This window comes from Daktulosphaira vitifoliae, unplaced genomic scaffold (assembly GCF_025091365.1).
Source record: "Daktulosphaira vitifoliae isolate Bord-2020 unplaced genomic scaffold, ASM2509136v1 Scaffold_3, whole genome shotgun sequence".
Classification (NCBI taxonomy): domain Eukaryota; kingdom Metazoa; phylum Arthropoda; class Insecta; order Hemiptera; family Phylloxeridae; genus Daktulosphaira; species Daktulosphaira vitifoliae.
Window position 1 is genome coordinate 6450394 of NW_026099574.1, and position 23543 is coordinate 6473936.

The 23543-nt window shown below is 23.5% G+C and overlaps 1 protein-coding gene across 1 annotated transcript; it reads right to left on the reverse strand.

The window, feature by feature from the left end:
• Positions 1–4211: 4211 nt before the first annotated feature.
• LOC126902977 (RING finger protein PFE0100w-like) lies at positions 4212–11469 on the reverse strand. Its single transcript, XM_050680827.1, has 7 exons — positions 11302–11469; positions 10251–10539; positions 9535–9768; positions 7777–7809; positions 7067–7137; positions 6179–6476; positions 4212–4533 (listed from the first exon to the last, which is right to left on the reverse strand). The coding sequence occupies exons 1-7, from the start codon at positions 11416–11418 to the stop codon at positions 4436–4438; spliced, it is 1140 nt and encodes a 379-aa protein (XP_050536784.1). The 5' UTR covers positions 11419–11469; the 3' UTR covers positions 4212–4435.
• Positions 11470–23543: the final 12074 nt, after the last annotated feature.

Genomic DNA, 23543 nt, shown 5'->3' on the forward strand with positions numbered 1-23543 from the left:
AAGCCAGTATTACTTTGTCTTAAACCTAAATAAATTTTATTAATTTAAGTTATCAAGTGTTAAACATTTTTTTTACTTTTAATATGCTCGAAAAATAAATTACACGTTTATAAAAATAATGTTCTAGCTTAATTAAGATTGGTTTCATAGAAGTTTTCATAAAGTAAAAATTATTGGGTATAGTCAGTCAGTTAAATAAGTGTTTTATTCTACATCTATAAATCTAACAAAAAAAGAATTCGCTGGACCACAAAAGACTAATAAGTTTGAAATATTAAAAGGTAGTAACGATGCAAAATTTTTTCATTTTTACATATTATTTAAATATAATTAAAATCTACTAACCTTTTTGTCTTCTAGACATGGCATATGGGTGATGAATGATTTTATTCATCTTGAAATATACCAAAACTGTGTTAATAAACTGTATATTTTTAAAAGATCACTTAATTATAGAAAGTTTTCAAATGATTCAAAATATTTGTCTTAAATTTATCTAAAGAGCGTAAATTATTCAACTAACGAAGTCAGAGAACTAACTGGAATTATTTAGTTTACAAATGTTTATTTGCAAAATTTTATATAACATATTACTAGGTAACAAAATTAACTTGATCATTTATTTTTACAAATAGTTTAAAAAAATAAATATATTTTACTAAACTTATTAAATATTGTATAATGATTAAAAACCCATGTTAAAAATTTAACATTCAAATTCGTATTTCATTATTTTAAGTTAAAGGTTTTAATATTATTAATGATAACTTTATGTATACCATCTATTATTTATTAAATAATATTAGGTTAAGTATATGAGCAAAATAATACATATATAAAAAGATTTTTTTGATTTTAGAAAATTGTGTACAACTAAAAATCAACTTTTTAATTAAAAATAACAATTAAGCAATAAAAATATTTTAAAAGAGAAATTAACTTGATAACTCTCTTAAGTATGATCATAGGTAATTATTAAATTAATTTTTTTTGTTACTTAAGACTGCCATAACTTTTTGTAAAATAAATGAATAAAAACAAAATTTTTATTATAAATACATTAGGTATTTTTCTATCATTTGGTATATATTTTTTTTAATTTTAGACTCTTAACCTGCTTACAGGAGTGGATTCAAAATAATAACTTTTCCACAAAAAATTAACTTTTGAACATTTTCCGGAAATACTGACACTTATATATGTATTACATTAAAGCGTATATAATATACTATAATAAAAAAAAATACATTTCTTAATTAAAGAACATTTTATTTTAACTAAGTTTATACAAATACAATTATATTGTGTTGTATTTTTTCAACAATTTTTAACCATATTATATAGGGTTCTTATTCATCATTATTTATAAAACAATTATAAAAATAAGTTGCTTATGTTATCTATTATAGAAATGTAAAGAGCATATTCATCATATTATTTTAATATGACATACAAACAATTAAATAAGATTAATTACTAGTAACGGTTAGTGTTTCAATTAAAATTGGATATATCGAAAAATGTTTTAAAAAATGTCATTTAACTATAACATTTTTAGTTATACATACATTCATGACATATATTCCATGACAAATATTATATTCGTTAAAAATGGGAACCTCAGAAATACATTTTATACTGAGGGTATTAGATTACCCTGGATGACTAATATTAGTAAAATCAACTAAGTGACTACGGAAGATTTAAACACGAGTATAGAAATTAAAACATTTTCATATTAAATGTTGAAAGTGTTTCGGAAATATTGACATTTTTATATATGTCTCAATTTAAAGCTCATGTAATAAACTTTACAAGGAAAAAAAAATTTCGAACTATAGATTGTCTTCATGGTGACTACATTATTTAAAAATATGCTATTTTTGTGTTAAAATTCTCAGTTTTGTATTTTATTATAAAATACCTTAAAAGTACATTGATTTTCATAAATATTATATAAATTTAATTCACATAGCATATAAAGTTAAACTTATTAAAAAAAATGATTTGCTCTTTTTAAGAGAAACTTAGATATTTCACTCTTGGAGTAAGAGGTTCGTACCCCATTGTAGTAATGAATTTTTTTGTATTTATTTATTAAAATTAAAATGAAAAAGTTAACAAAATAATTTATAGCTTTTTTTTCGGAAAGTTGATTTTAAAATTGAACGATTTATGATTAATCGTGTGCATTATTTTATTACTAAACAATATGCGATTGTTAATATTTCTCTAAGTTTTTTATTTAAATTTTTTGTTAGAAAAGAATTATGTTCTTCAAGAATATAAATATAATGTATAAATAGAAGTGTTAATCTTAAGCGAAAAGGTTAAGGACCATTATTGTCGTCTGGAACAGGGTAGCTTACTATTATCCCTCACGCTATGAATGTAAGTATATTACGACAATATACTTGTCTCAACTATGCTACATAAAATTTTTTTATACTTAAATACTCATTTTTTTTAAATACGTCATATTTTGGAAAAAAATTTATATTTAGAAAAAGCTGAACAATTTAACAAAGTGAAAAGAAGTTATAGGAAAAAGTCAATGTGAGCTGATACACTTGAAGCTATTAGAATTGATAATCAAGAAAACTTACCCACTCCTAATATAACTACCAACATTTTGTACTATAGACGGCAATTAAACTTTATTAAATTTAATGTTGATATTCTTTCGAGCGAACAGTCAATATTTTACACGTACAACGAATCTGTCGCGAAGAAAGGGGCAGATGACGTTTGCTCCATGCTGAATATATTATATACGAAATTCTTCCGGCACAAATTCGTCAGTTAATTATATTCTGCGATTCTTGCGCAGGACAATATAAAAACATTACAGTTTATAAAAAAAAATTTTAACATTACACCTCTCCTTGTATTTCTCTAGTAATTTCATCCATCACTATAGAGAATAAGTAAGAGCTTAAAGCAGAACTATTGTGCACTCCTACTCTTACCCGAAAACCTTATGTTACTCTTCCTACGCTTTTTACCCTGGTACAAGTGCCTTCATACATATCTTCTATTATATTAATGTACTTTTTCGGGACTCCTTTTCTCATTAATGCCCACTTTAAAACCTCTTTCGGTACTTTATCATGCACTTTCTCCAAATCTATTAATAAGATATATATAAAAGTGTCTGTATTTCCGGAACACTTTCAAAAATTAAATTGAAAATGTCCTAGTTTCAATACGCATGTTTAAAGTTTTGATTCACCCCTCTATAAAGGAAATTGGTTCAATTAAAAAAAAAATATGTCGAATGAATGAAGTATGTAAGTAGTCTTAATATAAAAAAAATTGTATTTATCCATACATTTTTCAAAAAGTTATAGCATTATAAAGTTAAAAGTATAAAAAATAAAATCGAGATTTTTCACACGCTTATATTAGTTTCATCTGTATGTTTGTTTGTTTGTAAGTTTGTAACTCTCCACGTGTTATTTGTCGCGTATCCCGTGGTCTATGGTCTTGAGACTAAACTGTCGTAAGACATTCACCCCACCCCTCTCACCACACGCCGGTAACACTATTCCTGTATAATTATATTTTTGGTTTTAGTATCCGTACACGCATTTTCCCTTTGGATAGGGGATAAAAATACTTCCAAGGCCCCTCTGTCAGTCATATGAGGCGACTAATGAGGTTGCGTCAGTCCGACAACCGGCTTAAAATTTTTGTCAAATAGTATGAGGTGTCCTGAACAAAACTTATGCGAATTTTCCCATCTCGGATTTACGTGGGGACTATAGGTGAGAGGGAATAAAGTAGTTAAAAACGAAGAAGGCCTAAGAAATAAAGTGTTTGATACCAGCCGGATTACTTGTGCGGTAACTGTTTCACCAGTCATGTCTACCCAATGCTTGTAGTGCCAACGGTATAGGGACATCACCACTTAACTCTAGGCTGGACTTGTGTATAAGGGAAAAAGATAGATACAAAATAAGAATAGGGGAACATTAACTGGTAGAAGTGGAGAATTAGTAGAAGTATTGAAGAGGAGAAAAATTAACATTTGTTGTGTGCAGGAATCTAAGTGGAAAGGAGAGAAATCGAGGGGAATAGGTGAGGGTTATAAAATAATATACTCAGGTAATAGAAAAGGTATAGAAAATAGGAGTTTTTCAACTCATTTAAATTTTAATGTGTATTGACGTTTTAAAAATATTTTTAGTCATTTCTTAAATGATGTCAAGTGTTTTATTAAAAACATAATTACTATGTATACATAAAATGTCTATATTGCTATCTGTATTATATTTTAGACGAACTAATATTCTAAGGTTAAATTTTGTAAATTTAATTGTAATTTTTCAAAATTATATATATTTGATTACATAAAATTTTAATGGATCATCTTGACGTTCAGTTTTGTAATTGAACTAATCTCTTTTCAATACTTTTAGTGCCGTTTAAATTTCTATGACCGTGAGCTTCTACTGTTAATTTTTTCCTTTTTTTTTTCTGTAGCAATAAGTAACTTATGTAGAATTAATCTTATTGTTAGTATACTATTTTCTGAAAAATCCATAATAAATTAATATTTTCTTTGTGATAAGGAAGGTAAATTATCAAGTATTTAGTTGTTAAAAAAATTAAAAATAGGTATATTTTATCTAAAATTATAGTTATTAAAAAAAAAAAAAAATTTTGTTGCCACTGGTTCTGTTGCTTAAAATAAATATTTATTTAAAAAATGGACAGTAGGACTTATGAAAACTATGATAGGTTACTAATTGAAGCATTACTTAAAATTGCAAATGTTGATGTATCAATATTACGTGCCTAATTATGACGAAGAAGATAAAATGAATAATCAACAATTCTTAACTAATCACTCTGAGTCATATAATGAGCCTATAGATGAATATAATCCTGAATATCAACAGCTAAGTGAACACAACATTAAAATTGGTACATTTCTTTATGTGAATTTAAAATTTGAAAAGCGAGGCGTCACAAAATATTTGTGTCTTGCTGATGTAAAAAAAAATAATTAGTAAAATATCTGTAATAATTATGTATTGATTGCATAACTATATATTACATAACTATTATTATTATTCCCTTCACATAGAAGGTCGTAAGAATACTTTCACGACCCTTCTGCCAGACTTAAAAGGCGACTAATGAGGTTGCGGCAGGACGGCATCCAGTGTAAAATTTTGTCAAAAAGTATAAAGAGTCTTGAACACAACTTTGGCGGGTTGTCTCTCGGATGTACAACAGGTGAGAGAAAATAAAGTAGTTAGAGACGGGAAGACCCAAAGAATAAAGTGTTTGATACCAACAGGACAACTTATAATGTAGATGTGTACACCAGTCATGATTACAGATCTACCCAACGCTTATATTGTCGATGGTAAGAGAACATCATTACTCAACTCTAGGCTGAATTCATGTATAAAAAAAAAAGATACAAAGTAAGAATAGATAAATGGAATGTTGCAACATTAACTGGTAGAAGTGGAGAATTAGTAAAAGTATTGAAGAGGAAAATAATTAATATTTGTTGCAGGAAACTAAGTGAAAGAGAGAGAAATTAAGGGAAATAGGAGAGGGTTATAAAATAATATACTTAGATAAAATCAACGAATAACAACAAATGGTGTAGGGATAATAATGAATGAAAAGATGAAAAGTAAAGTATTACAAGAGTCGTTAGGAAAAGTGATAGAATTACAGTTGTAAAATTAATTTTCAAGGAAAAAGTGTTGAATGAATACGGTAGTAAAATGATTATATTTAATTTTAGTGGGTATAACAAAAAATAATATTTATAAAATTAGTCATAAAACACTTTTTTTAATATATCATCTGATAAGAAATTGAAATTTTAAAAATTTAGACACTACTTATTATTAAATTTCTTCCTAAATAATTCGAATTTAACAGATAAAAATATCACTGTGTAGTACGAGAGAGCCAATACATTAACATTTTTAGTAAGAGATATTTTCATATATTTATTATAATTTAATATTGTCAAATCAAATATGCAATTAATTTGTTTAAAAGATGATTTGAACATAATAAAAATTCTAAATAGCAAGTAACACAAAATGTTGTTCTTAGAATATATTACTTAGAAAATGTTCATCTCGAAATGACTTTTTTCGAGATATGGCCCTCTTGCACTCACATTGTTATATGTTTAAAATACCTAATGCTTCGTGAATAAGATCAGCAATCACTTCATGTATAATACTAATTTCAACTTCAAAATCACTATTTATATTTCTTATATGATTATCATCAAATTTATCATTTTCATCGTCATTTACATCATCATTCATATCAATTATTTTTGTTTCTAATAACTTCAACCAGTCAAACTTAAATTGCGTAATATTTTCTGTAGATTTAAGAAATTCTTCCATTGTCAACTGGTCAGATTTGTTTATACTTTTAGCATTCAAAATACTATGAACTCTTTTTAGTTCTCTTTTTATATTTTCATCCTAATAATAAATTATATAAACTTTGAAGTAACAAAATAACTTTTTTTTTTTTTAAATCAATGACCTGATAAACGATTAAAAGTTGATTTTGTGATAATCATAATTATACAATATTTGTTGACCTATTAGTAATATTTAAAGCGTATATGCGATTTAGAAAGGTTATAGTCGTCACCTAAAAATTAATAAATTATGACGCAAAATTAATGATATTTCAGTAGACTGTTTTTCAAATAACCATAAAATTACTATACAGATATATGTTTATTTAATTTAACTTGCTATATAGTATGTAATGAAGTCATTTAGAACTTAAAATATTCGTAGTTATTTTTTTAATAGATTTATTAAAAAAAAAATTGTTGACTCTTTCCATTCTTAGAAAACTTGGTATATTTTACGTAAAGTAAGGATAGGTACTTAGAATATTTTTTCTTAATTTTTGATTTTCGTCCATATCATGTTATTGATTTGAAGTATTTATTTATTAAATTATTAGTCAAATTAAATTATTAATTACCAAAAAAAAAATGTGGTGACATCGTTTTTAGCTAATTTTATTTTTATAATTAACTTAATTAAAATTATACCTTTTGACTCTCAGTTTTGATGTCCATTATATATTTTTGACTACTTGAATGATTATTTTCCTTTTCTGAATCTAATAAAGCAAGTATAAAATATTTAATATATAATAAAAAAAAAGAAAATAATATTTTGTTTACTTAAAAGTATTTAAAATAACAATAGAGCCTTTAGTTCTTTTATAATGTTTCATGGTAAAACTTTTAAAATAATGTGATATTAATGGTTATTTTTAATGGGAATAACTTAATTTTTAATTTTTGGCAACTAACATATTAATTGCTACTAATTATTTTGAAATTCGAAAGATAATGATCATTAATTCTATTGTAGAATTTTTTGAGTTTTGATGCTGCAATACATCTATAGATTTTTTTATCATCATTTTAGTGCCCGTTAAATATTTTAAGAGTATTAACATTTTTTCAAAAATGCATACTCATTTTCAATTTAATAAATTTATAATAGCAATTATTAAAATACACTACTCTCACACTAAAATTTAGGCTCAAGGCATTTAATGTACATCTGAGAAGAGGAATTTATTTAATTTTACGTACACAACTATGGCACCCCTTGAGGGGAGAACTCGCGTGGGGCCAGAAAAAATAATTGTAGCCTTACAATTTGAATTTTATACTGAAAAAAATATATTTTATATAAATTTATTTTAGAACCGTTCTTAATTTAAATCTTAATTTAAAACAACAAATACCTTTTAATATTTTTTCGTATAAATTTAGAATACCTGAAACAGATATAAATTATTGGTTGAAATACATATAAAAATAATCTTTTTCTTATTTTTCCTCGCTTTATACCAATTTCTTGGAGTCGGATACCGTGAACTTAAAATTACAATTGAAACAATCTCATTCCCATATCACATTCAATAACATTATTAATTGTTATTATAGAGGCATAACTTATCTTTAGGATTTAAATGTCACTCTTAGCATGTAAAACCATGGTTTATTATTTTATTATATCAATCCTCAAGTAACTCAAGTTTTTAGCTTCGATGCGAAGCTGAGAAGGTATTGGTTTTACTATGATGTGTGTTTTTTTTTTTTGTGTCTGTTACCACTTTTTCTAAGCTCTCACTGAACCGATTTCTTTCAACGATACGTCAAAAGATCACAAATCAGAAAACAACAATTTCTCTCGTTCCCCATAAATGGAGGAAATCTCCAAAAAGATTACAAATTTAAAAATCGCTAATTTTTAACATTTTTTCAATTTTTTTTTACTTAAAACTGCCATAATTTTTTTAAAAATGATCAAATCAATATAATTTTTTTTTATAGATGTATAATGTTTTTACCTTTCATTTGGTATATTTTTTATTGTAAATCTGACACTTAAGCTCCCCACAGGGGAGGATTTAATATGACAACTTTTTCAACTTAACTTTTGAAAGTGTTCCGGAAAGTTTGACACTTATATATATATCTTAAATTAAATCTATTGTAATATACTTTATCATGAAAAAAAAAAAATTTCGGACTTTATTTTGTCTTCACGGTGAAAATGGCTACCAAATGCTATTTTTGTGTGAAAATTCTTGATTTTATTTTTTACATTTTTAACTTTATAATGCTATAACTTATTGAAAAGTGTATGGATCAACACAATTTTTTATGAGAAATAATATTTATATCTCTTTTTTATTCGACATACTTTATCTTAATCAAGATATTAATAAGGAACTACCAGATCATGTAGCTTTTGGAACAATCCACCAATTTTTTTAAATTAAACAGTATCTAAAGATTTGCATCGAAGTGTTTTTTTGATAGTGTCACTGTTACTTTCAGATATCATTATACTTGATCCAACTATGCCACGTCACCACTGTAAAGCGACCCCCCTGTGTTGGTTTTTTTTAAATTTTTTAATTAAAAAAACAATTTTTAAAACATTAAATTGGTTAAAAACTTTAATGAAAAAAAATTGAATAAGGTCTTTTATTCTTGTAAGTATCAATATATGATTGAATTTAAATTATATTTTATTGAAATCAGTGGATGATTAAAATTATATAAAACATTTAATAAGCTAAGAAAATATAGAACTATTAGAAATCAACTATGCAATATATCTTTTTTTAAATTAGATAAATGTTATAAATGAATAACTACAATTTAAAAATTAATTGTTAAATAATAAATGTTTATTTTTACATTTACCATTAGATAAAAATTGGCTCAAATTAAATAAAATTAATGTGGTGTTTTGTTCCTTCTAATTAATGCTTTTCTTCACTTATATTTATATATAATATAATATAATATACGCTTATATCATTCACCTATAAAGGCACTAAAATAAAATCATGAATATTTCTTAAAATGCCACTATAATAAAAATGAAAATAATGTACATTTAAGTTTTATTTAATTTTTATGTAAGTTTTAAAATAGTATTTATTCTATTTATTAATAGTATTTCAGAAAAAATTTTCAACATTTACCTTCAAAGATAACATTATTGCTTTCTTTAGTAGAAATTTTTTCAATAAAATCATTTATTATATTTTCTTTTAAACCAACTTCTTTCATTGCACGTCTAGCGTTAATTTTATTGATAATATTATTTCTTTTTCTATACATGAGGAATTTCTTTTTCAAATATTTCACTTTTTTTTTAATTGATTTTAACATGACTATTTTATTCAATACTAATTCTATGCTACATCCTTTTTCTTCTAAAAATATGAAATGCCAAACTTAATATTTCAATAATAAAATTATAAAACATGTTATTATTTAACAACTCCCATATAATTTTGCATTTTTTTAAAACTGAATATGGTAAATAATAAATTTTATTTTCAGAAGCTAACATTTCAATATCATTTATCAATTTTATAAGAGATGAAATAAATTAAATGAGCTTAATGCGAATTGATAATTACAGGTTATATTTTGCATTTCAGAAGTACTGATTTGCAGTAACCGTCAATATATTGATTTTGCTATCCTAAAAAAAAATATTATAAAAAATATCTATAATTATAAAAGAATTTTATATAATGTAGCGTAAACAACATATAAATTAAAAAGCTGTATTTTTTTAATTTTTAGAAAATATTTAAATTTAAAAGTTTTTAGGTAAATATGAAAATTACGTTCCCAAATTAATTACAATTTTCTTAAACTTATAAATTTTTATTTTAACTAATATTACCTAAAACTTCATAAACGAGATCTGCTAGAACTTCATGAATAATACCACTATCAATTTCAAAGTCATCATCAATTTCATCACTACTATTAATTAAACCAATAATATCGTTATTACAAGTTATATGATCATCATATTCGCCATGTGTCAAAAATATTGATATATCTTTAAACGTATGTTTTGAAGATTTTTGTACAACACTTAAAAATTCTTTCAAAGAAAGTTTTTCTTCTTTTTCGAAATATCTCGGGATATTTCTTATACTTTCGGTGTCATTTTTGAAAATTTCAACCTTTTTAAAATAAATTAAAATAATATTAATAGGTTAAGATGTTTTGTTGTTTAACGACTGTTTTTAGTGGATTTAAAATATGGTAAATAAAATAAATGTAATAATTTTTGAAAGAACTCCACTACGTTGATCTAAATCTAGTAAATTTTAGACTGGCATGACTTCTACAGTTAAAATGTAAATCCTATCTTAAATATTTAACTTAAAATTTCATTTTCGTCAAAGCTCTTTAAGATTCCTGAAGATTCTAAAATCTTATCCTAGTACTACATATTAATTTAATAAAAATATTATTGGAAACCTACAAAAATAAGTTTTTTTTTTTTTGTTAAACGTTATTGAATTTGAAATCAGTTCATTATACTTACTTTATTCCGTAGTATTGCTAATTAACAGTCGTTTAATGTATTTGTATTTTTGAACTTTTTAGGTCAAAAAAATATTGGAATGTAAAATTAATACCACTTTAAATGAGATACATGATTTCAGTTTAATTTCTATTTTTTGTTTTTTGTTTTATTATAACAGAAGCAATCTTAGAACATTGACGAAAACGTCAAAAACAGTTTTTCTATAACCTTATTTTATTAAAATTTCTGATATAAAATGTTATTGTGAAGGTACTAATTTTTAATAATTTTACAAAATTAGACTTATTAAAAGGCTAAAATAAATCAGAACTTTCCATTCTAAATTTAAAACTCATATAAAAAACTATTGTTAAATTAAAGATATAAGAACCAGGTGATATATTGAAATTACCATTTTAACTCCTCTACTGGAATTTTGGTTATTTATATTGTTTGATGAATCATTGAAGGCGTTTATTGTATTGTTCAAAAAAACTAAAAAACCTAAAGTAATTAAACGAAAATTCATTTTGAAACTTAATTTTTTAAAACTTATAGACAAATATCTTATTTAAAATTTGAAATACATTGATATTATACAATTTTCTTATAAATTGAAACAAAATAAATATTGTTGAACTAATATTTATACAACGGTATTTATGAAAATTTTTATGTTTATGATTAATTTATTTGAATTTTTATGGGTGATATATCATAGAAAACATATTTTTATCAGAATAAATGCAGAATTTGAATTAAACCTTTTCTATTTTATATAATCAAATATATATTTGCACAAGTGTGAATTGTACAAAAAGTTGTTTTTCTTTTTAAATCTTTATTAAGAATTGTAAAAAACTTATGATCAAGAAGAGTGAATCGCAACTTTATATACCTAAGTACTAACTACACATTTTGAATATTTTGATCTATTACTATTTTTTGACGTATCAAAACATATCTTGGAAAATTAAAGATTCTGGAGAATGGGAAGATAATTATTATATCAAATCAAATATGACAAAATTATCTACATATGAGATTGTTGATTAAAAATTTGTCGACAATTTTTAGCGTATAGCCTTTATAGCCTTCAAATTTTATGCAGTTTCAAACTGTTTTAGCATTATTTAAGTTAGTTTATCGAAAATCGTCCATGTAGGGATGATGTTAATAATTTCGTCATATTAAAATCTTTTGTTCATATAATTTTTAAATTTTTTATTTTAATAGTTCTTCTGCAATTGATCGTTAAAGTTCAATGTTTATTGACCAATTTTCTGTTAATAATTTATTGTTCAATATAGAGTAGAAGTCATATCTTCATTATGTCATATAAACAAGTTTTTTTTAAGAAGAAGATTTTTCTAGAGCATGTTTATCTTTATATTTTAAGGGATCAAATTCCCTATTAAAAAAAGAAAAATATTTGTACTGTCGTGTATTTTTAAAATAAGGAGAATTTAATTTAGATCTTGTAAAAATGTTGTTTAAATTGTGCCTGTAACATTAAATTAGTACAATTGTATACAATAATCAATTTTATCCTATTAACAATGATCTAATCGATATTGTAATATAAAGAAAAACATAAAATATTAGTATTTAATCAATAGTGAATTTACTAGTTCAACGTTATAATATTGTGGATGGTTAATAAATATATATTATATTAATAAATAGAATATATTAATAAAGATGTTGTTTGTTTTTGTTAACTAATTAAACTTTTTTTGTTTTTCTATTGCGGAAAGTTAAGAAATAAGCTTTCAAATTGAAAGTTAGACCCAAAACTTTATTGTTGTCAAACATATCAATGTTTATTACAAAAGTGTATTCCCACCATTTTTCTGCTGGTGCAAAAAACATTGGCATTGCTTTAGAAACATCAACGGTAGCATTTTTATAGATATATTCTCCCTAAAATAAATAATAAATAAAAATTAAACAAATAAATAAAAAATGTTTATTGCTTCAGTTCATTAATAATTGTAATTAAAACTGTTTAAAACCACTTAGATAATTTGATTTGAAACTGAATAAAATAAATACTTTTTAAATACTATTTAATGAAAAAAAAATCCTCTTAAATGATTTTATTTTATTAATTTACAAGAATGTTACTTGTTATATTTTCAAACAATATAAATTTAGAACTTTTAGTAAATATAAGGTTACTTAAAAGATATGATTACTTGAAATGGACATGAAATATCACGATTGCGGTAGCCAATTTTTAAAAAGTAAACTGCTGCAACAATATTTTCACAAACATTAGTAATCTCATACGTTCTTAGATTTACACAATCGATGAAATACTCTTTACATTTTATGATTTCCACATTAAACTGAAAATAACACTATTGTAATATTGTATACAGTTTCTCAGATCATTGATCAAACAAATATTCCATTTTATTTTAATTTATAATTGCATTTGATTTAAAGAATTGAAATGAACTAAAACGAAACTACTAAAATTTATTCCAATCAACTGATGGGCAAATATGTAAAATGTACTAATCATAAAAATTATATTTTACAGGAAAAGGATAAACCATTTATTTAAATCATGCAGACTTGATTAAGAGGGTCTTTTGTACTTGGCAGAAATTTGATTTAGTTTTTTTTTCACTAGATTCTTAAAACTTGTATGTAGGATATTTCTTATGTATCCTACGAAAAAACAAAAGTTGATTTTTTTGGTCCTACTACTTTGAAATAATTTCTACTCTAGAGAATATTATTGTAAGTATTTAACATATGACAATATTATTAAAGACGTGGCCAGCGCAGCGAGTTGTTGAATTTGCTAAGATAGGAATAGAAATTAATCCATCAAACTCTTTTTGCATTTATATACAGAAGTGGGTTAGTTTAGACATGAAGGTATCAATGTGTTTGATGATCTATAATATAGATCATCAAACACATTATTATATATTCTATAATACCGTCTAACAGAAGGAGAAAGTATTGAATACCTCGGTGTGAACTTCAGGGGTCAAATTGTAATCGACCTAAAAGCATTTTTAATGTAACCCAACCTATTACGTGGAGATCAAAAATTTAATATTCTGGATCGATATGCATATCCCAAACTCGTGTATCCATTTGAACATTATTAATAGACCTTTTAGATCAGTCTTTCTTAAAACAAGTGTACAAGCTAGTTAAACAAGATATTCGTGAGATCTGCATTTTGCCTTGACACGGTCCCGTGTCGCTTCATATTACATAGAAATCTTCCTTTCAATACTCTTTGTAAACATGGTCTGCACGGTATTCCCTTTGCCCTCATCAATATAAACTGTGAGAATAACTGTAATTGAAAAAGGGATTTCGAACCCAACGCCCCCGCCTCAAGAACGCTGTGCACTTGTTAGAGTTTAGGTTACACGCCACATGCCCACTCAGTGAGTTAAAATGCTTTTTACTCAAAGAGTATCCCAAAGTTGTTATCGACCAATTAATTTGTTTAGCAAAAAAATTAAACAAATTTAAAAACAAAAAAAATAATATTAATTTTTATTATTGAAAACAAATAATAAAAAATTTTAATTTTAATGTATTTTTTAATTAATAAATTATTAAAAAAACAACAACAAAATGTTAATTCTACTGAAGTTTTTAAGAAACCACCCTGCTATATATTATAAATAATCACCTATTTAACATGAATTGACAAACTGAACAAATGAGAAATCTACTGATTTTCCTATTTAATTAATTGAAGATTTTTTTTTTAAATGATTTCAGAATTTTATTTCATCAAATAAATAAAACATATGTCTTTTAATTATTAAATTTAATATTATTTATTAATATATATATATACAGGGTGATTTTTTTATCATAACCCACTCAATTACTTACAGAATAATAATAATTTAAACATTTTTTTTTATTATTATCTTTAGTTACACATTATTCTTGAATTATTAACTATGTAATACTTTTTAAGTTCATCCCTTATGCCTGGTAAGGGTGTCAACTTTGTTTTTTTAAATGGTAACTCATATTTTTAATTTAATAAAATGTTTGAGTTTTTAATTCAATAGTAAATGGCATTTGAATTTTTAATAAAACTTAATTTGTTTATTAGATATAAACATTTAAAGTTTCAAATTTTTGAGTTAATATATAGGTATAATACACAAGGGATTACAAATACAGGTAGCTAATTGGTTTTTTATGACATTGCTATTAGCAGGTACACAGCATTGTTATTATCAATGATAGTAAGGTACATTGTTGTGAGTTTATAAATACACTAACTGACAATACAAAAAGTATATCTATTGATAGTCATAATTGATAATAAACAATCCGTGACTGTGATAGCAATATCATAAAAAACCAATTAGCTACCTGTATTTGTAATCCCTTGTGTATTATACCTATATATTAACTCAAAAATTTGAAACTTTAAATGTTTATATCTAATAAACAAATTAAGTTTTATTAAAAATTCAAATGCCATTTACTATTGAATTAAAAACTCAAACATTTTATTAAATTAAAAATATGAGTTACCATTTAAAAAAACAAAGTTGACACCCTTACCAGGCATAAGGGATGAACTTAAAAAGTATTACATAGTTAATAATTCAAGAATAATGTGTAACTAAAGATAATAATAAAAAAAAATGTTTAAATTATTATTATTCTGTAAGTAATTGAGTGGGTTATGATAAAAAAATCACCCTGTATATATATATATAATTTGAGCATTACACTTATTTATTCACAGCTAGTAACAAATAATAGTGATAAAAATAAAAAATAAGGCAAAAAGTACAATATTTTTAGGCTACATTTTTAATGCATTCTATGTGAGTGAAAAAGAAAAGGAAAAAATGCTTTTTAAAATTTTAAAAATTTTAATATCTACATAAAAAAAGAATTTTTGAAAAATTACACTTCTGGTAACTATTAAAATATTGATATAGTAAACCTACATGAGATATATATGTATTTTCGTAAACCAATCCGTGTGTATTAATATATTGTACATCATAGTACTGTTTATAATCCATACTTATAATTTTTCCAAATGATTCGTTGAACTTTGCATGAAGGTATGTAATACGAGGTTCATGTCGAATTGGTTGTAAAATTGAAGTTAATGCCTGTGCATAATTAACTTTATGATTATAATTAATTTAAATTCAATTAAATAAATACAGACTACCTGATTACGAATATCCACAAATAAAGTACATAATGTAAAAATAAATACATTAATTGTGTATTGATAAATATTCGCCATAGTTCAGTTAAAGTAGAACTATGAAAAATTCAATAATCGAATACATAATACATCTAAAGTTGTATAAATTCTAAATAAATATTATTTTCTGAAAATTTCAATGAATTTTCCATATTAGATTTGTATCATAGTTGCATCCGGTAAACATTGAATTTTTAAACTAATTTATGATGTATTAATTTTTTTGTTGATTTGTAAATTTATTTTACATATATAAACTTAATTACACGATAATAAACATTATTTTAATGCATAATAATGATTTTTATACATAACAATTCGTCACGACTATTTAAGTTTTATGTTTATTAAAATTTCAAAATGAATTTAACTGAATAATAAATATTTTTTATTAGGATTATAATAACTTGTTTATGGAATTGGTAAAATAAAATTGTTGTTTATATATCTATAAATTATAAAATTTTCAATGGTTAATTGTTATTAAAATACTAAAGGATGTGTAACAATTATTTTTTGCTTATTATGAATATAAAATTACTTTTTTTTTTATAAATTTACCAATAAACTAATAACTAGTTAATTTGGAAAAAATGTAGCTAATTAAAAATGACTTTTTGAACAAAGTTCTTATTCATTTTTAATGTTTCATTATAAATTAAAATAATAGATTTTGGTTAATGTTATTTAATCATTTATTTACCATATTTCAACATTTACCTCATATTTATATATATATATATATATATATAATTTATTTTAATTTCTAAATTTCTCCTAAAATAAGGATGGTTTAAAAAAATTGAAAATTAATTTTTTTCAATATTGTTAAAACCAGCAGTTAGACGTAGTGCACTACTTGTAGTGATGTTACTCTAGTTCACTACTATTTTTGTAGTTGTATGAGGTACGAACAACTTATTTTCATAAAATAGCATTAAAATTAAAAGCAGCGCAAAAAGTATCGCAATACTTTTTAAGAAGCGTACAAAATAGCAACCTTACATTTTCCTAAAAGTAGTGATAATTAAAGTGTCCTTTTTTTACATTTAGCGGTAGCGGTAGATAAATACTTTATATATAACTAATGTTATATATTGTAGTAACTCAAAAAGAAGATATAGAGTTGATTTAGATGGGTAGGAGTTAATGAATAGGCGTAGGTGAATAATCGTCGTTGTTTCGTCAACTAGTATTATCCAATATAATGTACGAGACTCTTTGTGATTGAGTTTCTACTAAAGAAAGTATATTACCTCTGACGGGGTGTGGATAATAAGGTTTGTCAAGAACAGACCTGAACTAAACTTACGAATAGTCAGGATCTGTTAAGATACTTGTGTAAGTGAATACAATAAAAATATGGATTATACGTTTCTTAGCGTATAATAATTGAAGCAAACTCAGCAATAATTATTCTATAGACCTTCAAATAACTGAGGTTTCGTATGTGATTCAAGATTTTATAATGTTAAGGTAATTGAAGTTGGATAAATTTGAACTTTGAATAATTTTTAGGTTTCATTTCCAGGCCTTGATAAAGGAGGTTGAATAAGGAAAAGGATGCTTGATCGATTTGGACGCGGACGGACTACCGGATATGATTTTTGTGATAGTTTTTGTAGAAACATTTTAATTAGATTAATTTTGTGGGAGATCTCTGTTATCAATGGACGCCATCTGTGATTCGTTATTAATTATATAAAAAATGTCATAGTACAATGTACAATACAATACAGTTATACATGATAATAGTATTAGGTAGCCACTCGCTAGAATGACTTAATGACTAGAATCTACATAGTTTAAGATACATTGTAGTAACAAATTATAAAGGATACATTTTTTGAATAATTTAGATGTACAATATTGGTTACATATTATTTAGAATAATTAAAATATAAGACTTTATGAATATTACAACAATATATAAATAAAGATTTCATCAAAAATATAAAATCAAATTATACATCGCCATCTATCTTTTGAATAATTTATCAATCGTTTAATTGTCTACAACTGAGTTGTATTCACATTAGCTTTTAAAATTCTTCTCTAAAACTATTTATTTATAATATTTTAGTTTATACACAGCATTTTTCATACCTAACATTATTAATTCGGTTTACTTTTTCTTAAATTAAATATTTATAGTATTCACTGAATTATTCAATACACCTATAAACACAATAAAATAGTCATCTTTTAGTAAAGTTTGAATATAATAGATATAAAAATGATTTTATAAGTCAGTAAAATAAAATTAAACTGTAATTTTTAACAATTGAAACAGTATATCACACTTTATACTTAATAATATTTATATGTCGAGGTGAGTAATAGTTTTTTCATATATATAATACTAGATAGCGCAAGATTTACATTAAATTGTTAAATTTTGTGTAAACAAAAATTTAATTGAATGTTATTTTGTAAAATAATTTGTTTACTCATATTAATGTTAGGAGTATTAACTATAATGAGTCAAATTAAACATTGATAGAAGAAATTAATATATATTTATTTATTTTTAATTAAATAAATATTGAAAGAATTTAAAACAGTGAAATTATTTATAGAAATGATTAAGTATTTAAGCTGATAACTTTTATACGTATTGCGTATACTTATGTACAACAATAAATTGAAAAATAATTAAAGATATTAATATTCAAATTCTATTCGATATATATTTTTTTAAATATAATGTTTTTTTTTTTTGTGAGACACATGTATATGTGTAAAAAATGACTTTTAAAGCGAGGATTATGTTATGAGAATTTGTAAAGGGAAGCAAATCACATTTCAAATGAAAAATCTGAGTTGTCCAGTCTTCGTATCCCATGTTATTTTTCACCAAAATTGGACAGCGGACTATGAATTATTAATGATTTTTTTCGTAGCTACCGATTTCATGACGGATGTTTGAGGGCAATATTTTCTTCATGCGTTTGGTTGCCTTTTGGAAATTAAACTTTCTAGAAAGATATATTTTATGTTTTTGCAATGGAATTCGCAAAGAGATATATTACTTGATCCGTCGGGTCGGTCTTAACGACTTATTCAAGCATACGATGTCTTTGCCAAGTGACGAACGTCTGACAAATAATTTTACTTTGACATTAATCATCGTGAATTAAACTATAGTGGTATGTACGCTTCATTTTAGTTAAAAATGTTGAAGAGAATTTTCGTCTCCAAAAGTTCTCATGTGGAGTACCACACAACCGGGAATTTAATATTCTAGAATATTAACTTAATTTTAAGACATAAATATTTTTTCCATCAAAACATGGTCATTATTTTTTTTAAAGAGAAGTCATAAATGAAAATTTTAAACAAAAATGTTCCATTTAATAGTTCGTATGCCATAAAAATAATGAAATAATGCCACTAATTCTAACTAAATGTCAATATTTTTTACTGAGTAAACATATAAATACATCTTCGTTAATTTTATGAAAAATAATAATTTTATATTTTTCTAGGTGTTGTATTACATTTTACTAACTTATTATTCATTAAAAAAATGTATTGAACAAAAAAAAAAAGCAGCAACGATAAATGAAACTAAGTAGTACGTGAAAAAAAACAAAAATATATCTAACAACTATTTAAATCAACATTTATCATGTGTTTAATTTGTATCATATCTATATACTATTTATACTCGTTAATTATAAGACTATTACAATTATATAAATACACCAAAAAGCTCTTGAATGTTTTCTTTAAATATGCTTTCATTGTTTACTGAAATTTGTACAAATTTATTAATTAATATTGGTATACTAACAACTGTATCTAATATAAAATAATAGTTAAATATTTATTGTCTATTTAATTCAATATACAACCTATTGAAATTATTTAAGAAGTGTTACACTTTAAATATTTAATAATTTTGCAGAATTTTTTAAAATTAAATATTTATCATTGGCAATTGTAATTTGGGTTTGTATAGTTTTTACATAAACTCATGTAATACAAATGAAAAATGTAGCTTGTAAAATATTTACTTGTATAATTAATCGTGTCTGGCTATAATTGGTTATAAAACTACTAATCTTACTCTATGCTTAATTTGTAAATTTTTCAGAACTTTATATAGGAATGTGATTTGTTATATATCATTCTTGGTGTAGAAATTATTCCAATCAAAGGTATAAAATATTATTTCATTAAACTTATGATAGAACTTCAAACAATATATTAGTTTTCAGTAATTGTATTTCAATTTTATGTGTATTATTTATAATTAATAATTTCAATTAAATAACGACCTATCTTATAAATATTTCAAAACAAACATTTACAATTCACAGGAATATTTGTAAAAATTCGCATCTGAAATTCACCGAAAATTTGTAATTGTACATTTTTTTACAACTTAAATTTAACTAGAAAACTAATTACTCACCCTTCATCATATTTTTATTTATACAATTTTATGACTTTTTAATATTTTTATATACACATTTCTAAGACTTCATATTATTATTATTTGTGCATTTTTATGGCTTATTAATATTTTTATTTATGCATTTTTATGGCTTCTTAATATTTTTGTTTAAACATCTCTAAGGCTTCTTATTATTATTATTTATGCATTTTTATGGATTCTTAATATTTTTATTTACAAATTTCTAAGGCTTCTTATTATATTTATTTATGTATTTTTTATGGCTTCTTATATTTTTATTGGTGAATTTCTATGGCTTTTCAATTTTTAGTGATATAATCAAATGTTTAATACTATTATATAATAAACCAAAAATTTCTAACCACTATAAATATAAAAATTGTGTTATTGTAATATCAAACAATAAATAAATTAGTTATTGAATTTAAAATACTATAAAATTACTGCATAATTATATCGATTTTAATTAAATTTTTTATGGTTATTTTTCTGTGTTTATATTTTGTGAAACATTTGAGGTATTTTGAAATCACAGATTTCAAATTAGTAATAAATTTCTTGTTAGAGTCAAAATTTTCTCATGGAGCTTCCATTGAATTATTATTCATTTTTAGAGTAATTATTAAATATTACAAATAATAATATGATAATAGTTTACGCAAATTATTTCTATAGCAAATAAGATGGATTATAAATTAAAGATTAAATAGACATAATTAAGATTAGTAGAAATAGATTTTATGATAGAAGAACTTTTGCTGATTAAGGAGTTAACCTATTAAAATTACTGATTGTAGAAAATATTAAATTGTATATTACGTATAATTTTTAGACCTAATCTAAATAATTGTTTATAGCAACATTTAATATTCATATATATTATTTAAATAATAATAATAATAATAAATGAATTATTTATTAAACCCATAGAAAAGTGTCAATTGTGACTCATTGGAAAAACACATAAATATTGAAAAGTAAAATTGTGTGACAAATATTATTTATTTAAAAATTAATCAAGTACTAAATATTTGAAAAGTACTAATGTAAGAATATTTAGGTCTTTTTTTTTAATTTTGAGAAAGAACAGGAAATTTTTCTTTTGTTGAACATTATAAACTCAACGTTTTCTCAATGATTTGATGTAACTTATTCGATTAAATTAGGCATATATTACATGCACAATAGTCTTACAATATTGTGTAATAACAGTAACTTTGAGTAATTAGGTTAATAGTAAAAAATGAAATTGTTATGCCAAATTTTTCAATTTATAAATGTATTTTTTCATTGTTTAAAAAAGTTATATCCACTAAAACGTTTTATATGAATACTCCATTGCAAAAATGTTATAAAGTGTTAAAGATAAAAAGAAAATATTAATTTACAGAACCAAATTACTAAATGTTTCTTAGAAATGAGCAAGTTTTTTTTTTAATGTAAATATTTCAAACTTCACTAAGTCCCTAAAGATAAAATATAGCAAAAAATAAAAAATAAATAAAGAACGTCATGCTGAATTATAAAATTATCTTGAGAAGTGAAATATTAAAGATTATTATTTTATTTTAGAAATTTTTATATTAGTTTATTATTAATGGACGCTTAAGTTATTATAATTAGACAACAAGACTGAGTATAATACATTAAAAAATTCTAAAATGATTATTTGAAAAGTTTAATAGAAAAAAATACGCAAAAATAAATAGATATACTTATAATTCCAAAACAAAATTATATATATTTATAAAAATTATAATTTAAAAGGGTAGTTAAACAAATTATTTTATTGTTTAATAAATATTCACCAATAGTATTTATTTTGTTTATTATTATATTTCAATTAGTTTAATACAAACTAATACATTTTAATACATACTAAAATATTATACTAAAATGTAACTTGGTATGATGTCGTGTTTCAATTTAATGAAAGTGATATTCAATTTAGTTATATTGTCTTATGTAATTTTCCTATCATCTCTACCATATTAATTTAATTTCATACAGAAGATTGTTCTTTAAAAAAATTAACTATATTCTTTATTGGAATTTCGTCTTAATATAAAAAATTTATAGAAAACCGTTTCACAATAAAGATAAACTTTAAAAACAAATAATAGTATTGTATAATATCTGTGGCTCATATTCAATGTGTGGATATATGTATTATGATAATTCACCAAAATGGGTTTTAAACATTTTTATTATATGTGTAAAAATAAATATTTTCTTTCGTGTATAAAAAAATCATGTTTAAATGTCAACGGGAAGGTTTGATTTTTCAGCTTAAAAATACCAATATCTTTATGCGACATTTAAATTTGAAATATTTTAAGTCTTTGTAGTTCCCTTAAAAATTGCTAAAATTGACCGAAAAATAATATAATATTAATATAACATTATTATTGAATTTGGAACTTATTAATTTTCAATTACTCATAACTTGTTAAATAATTAGCATAATGAAATTTCTTTTTCTTAAATATTATAAAAAAAATGTTAAAGTTTACAAAAAATATTCAAAATTAAAAATAATATAAGCTTTTTTCAGGTAAACCAGTAGAAGTGTAAGGGTATTTTATTTGTCCCATTTAGTATCTATATAATTTTCTATTACTGTGTATGTTTGAGACGGTTTCCGCTCTTTAGAGCAAACAACGTGATATAATCTAAGGGTAGAGAATTGCTAGCATTGCAATGCCAATATTCTCTAACCTTAGATTCAAATTACTAAAAGTTATTATAGTTGAAAGCGAAGCTGTTATCGTCTATTGTTCGGTCAATGACCATGACCGACCGATTAGTCATTATCATTATAACGGTTATCCTCCGTACATACTTATGGAAACAAATACTGTTTGCTTTCATATCGCTTAAGCTATCAAATAAACTTTCAGTAATATCCTAAATACTGTCTTTAGAAAATACATTGTTGATCATAGGCTAACTTTTCTGTCTTCTCATTCATCCGCCATTTCCATAATTTGTCACA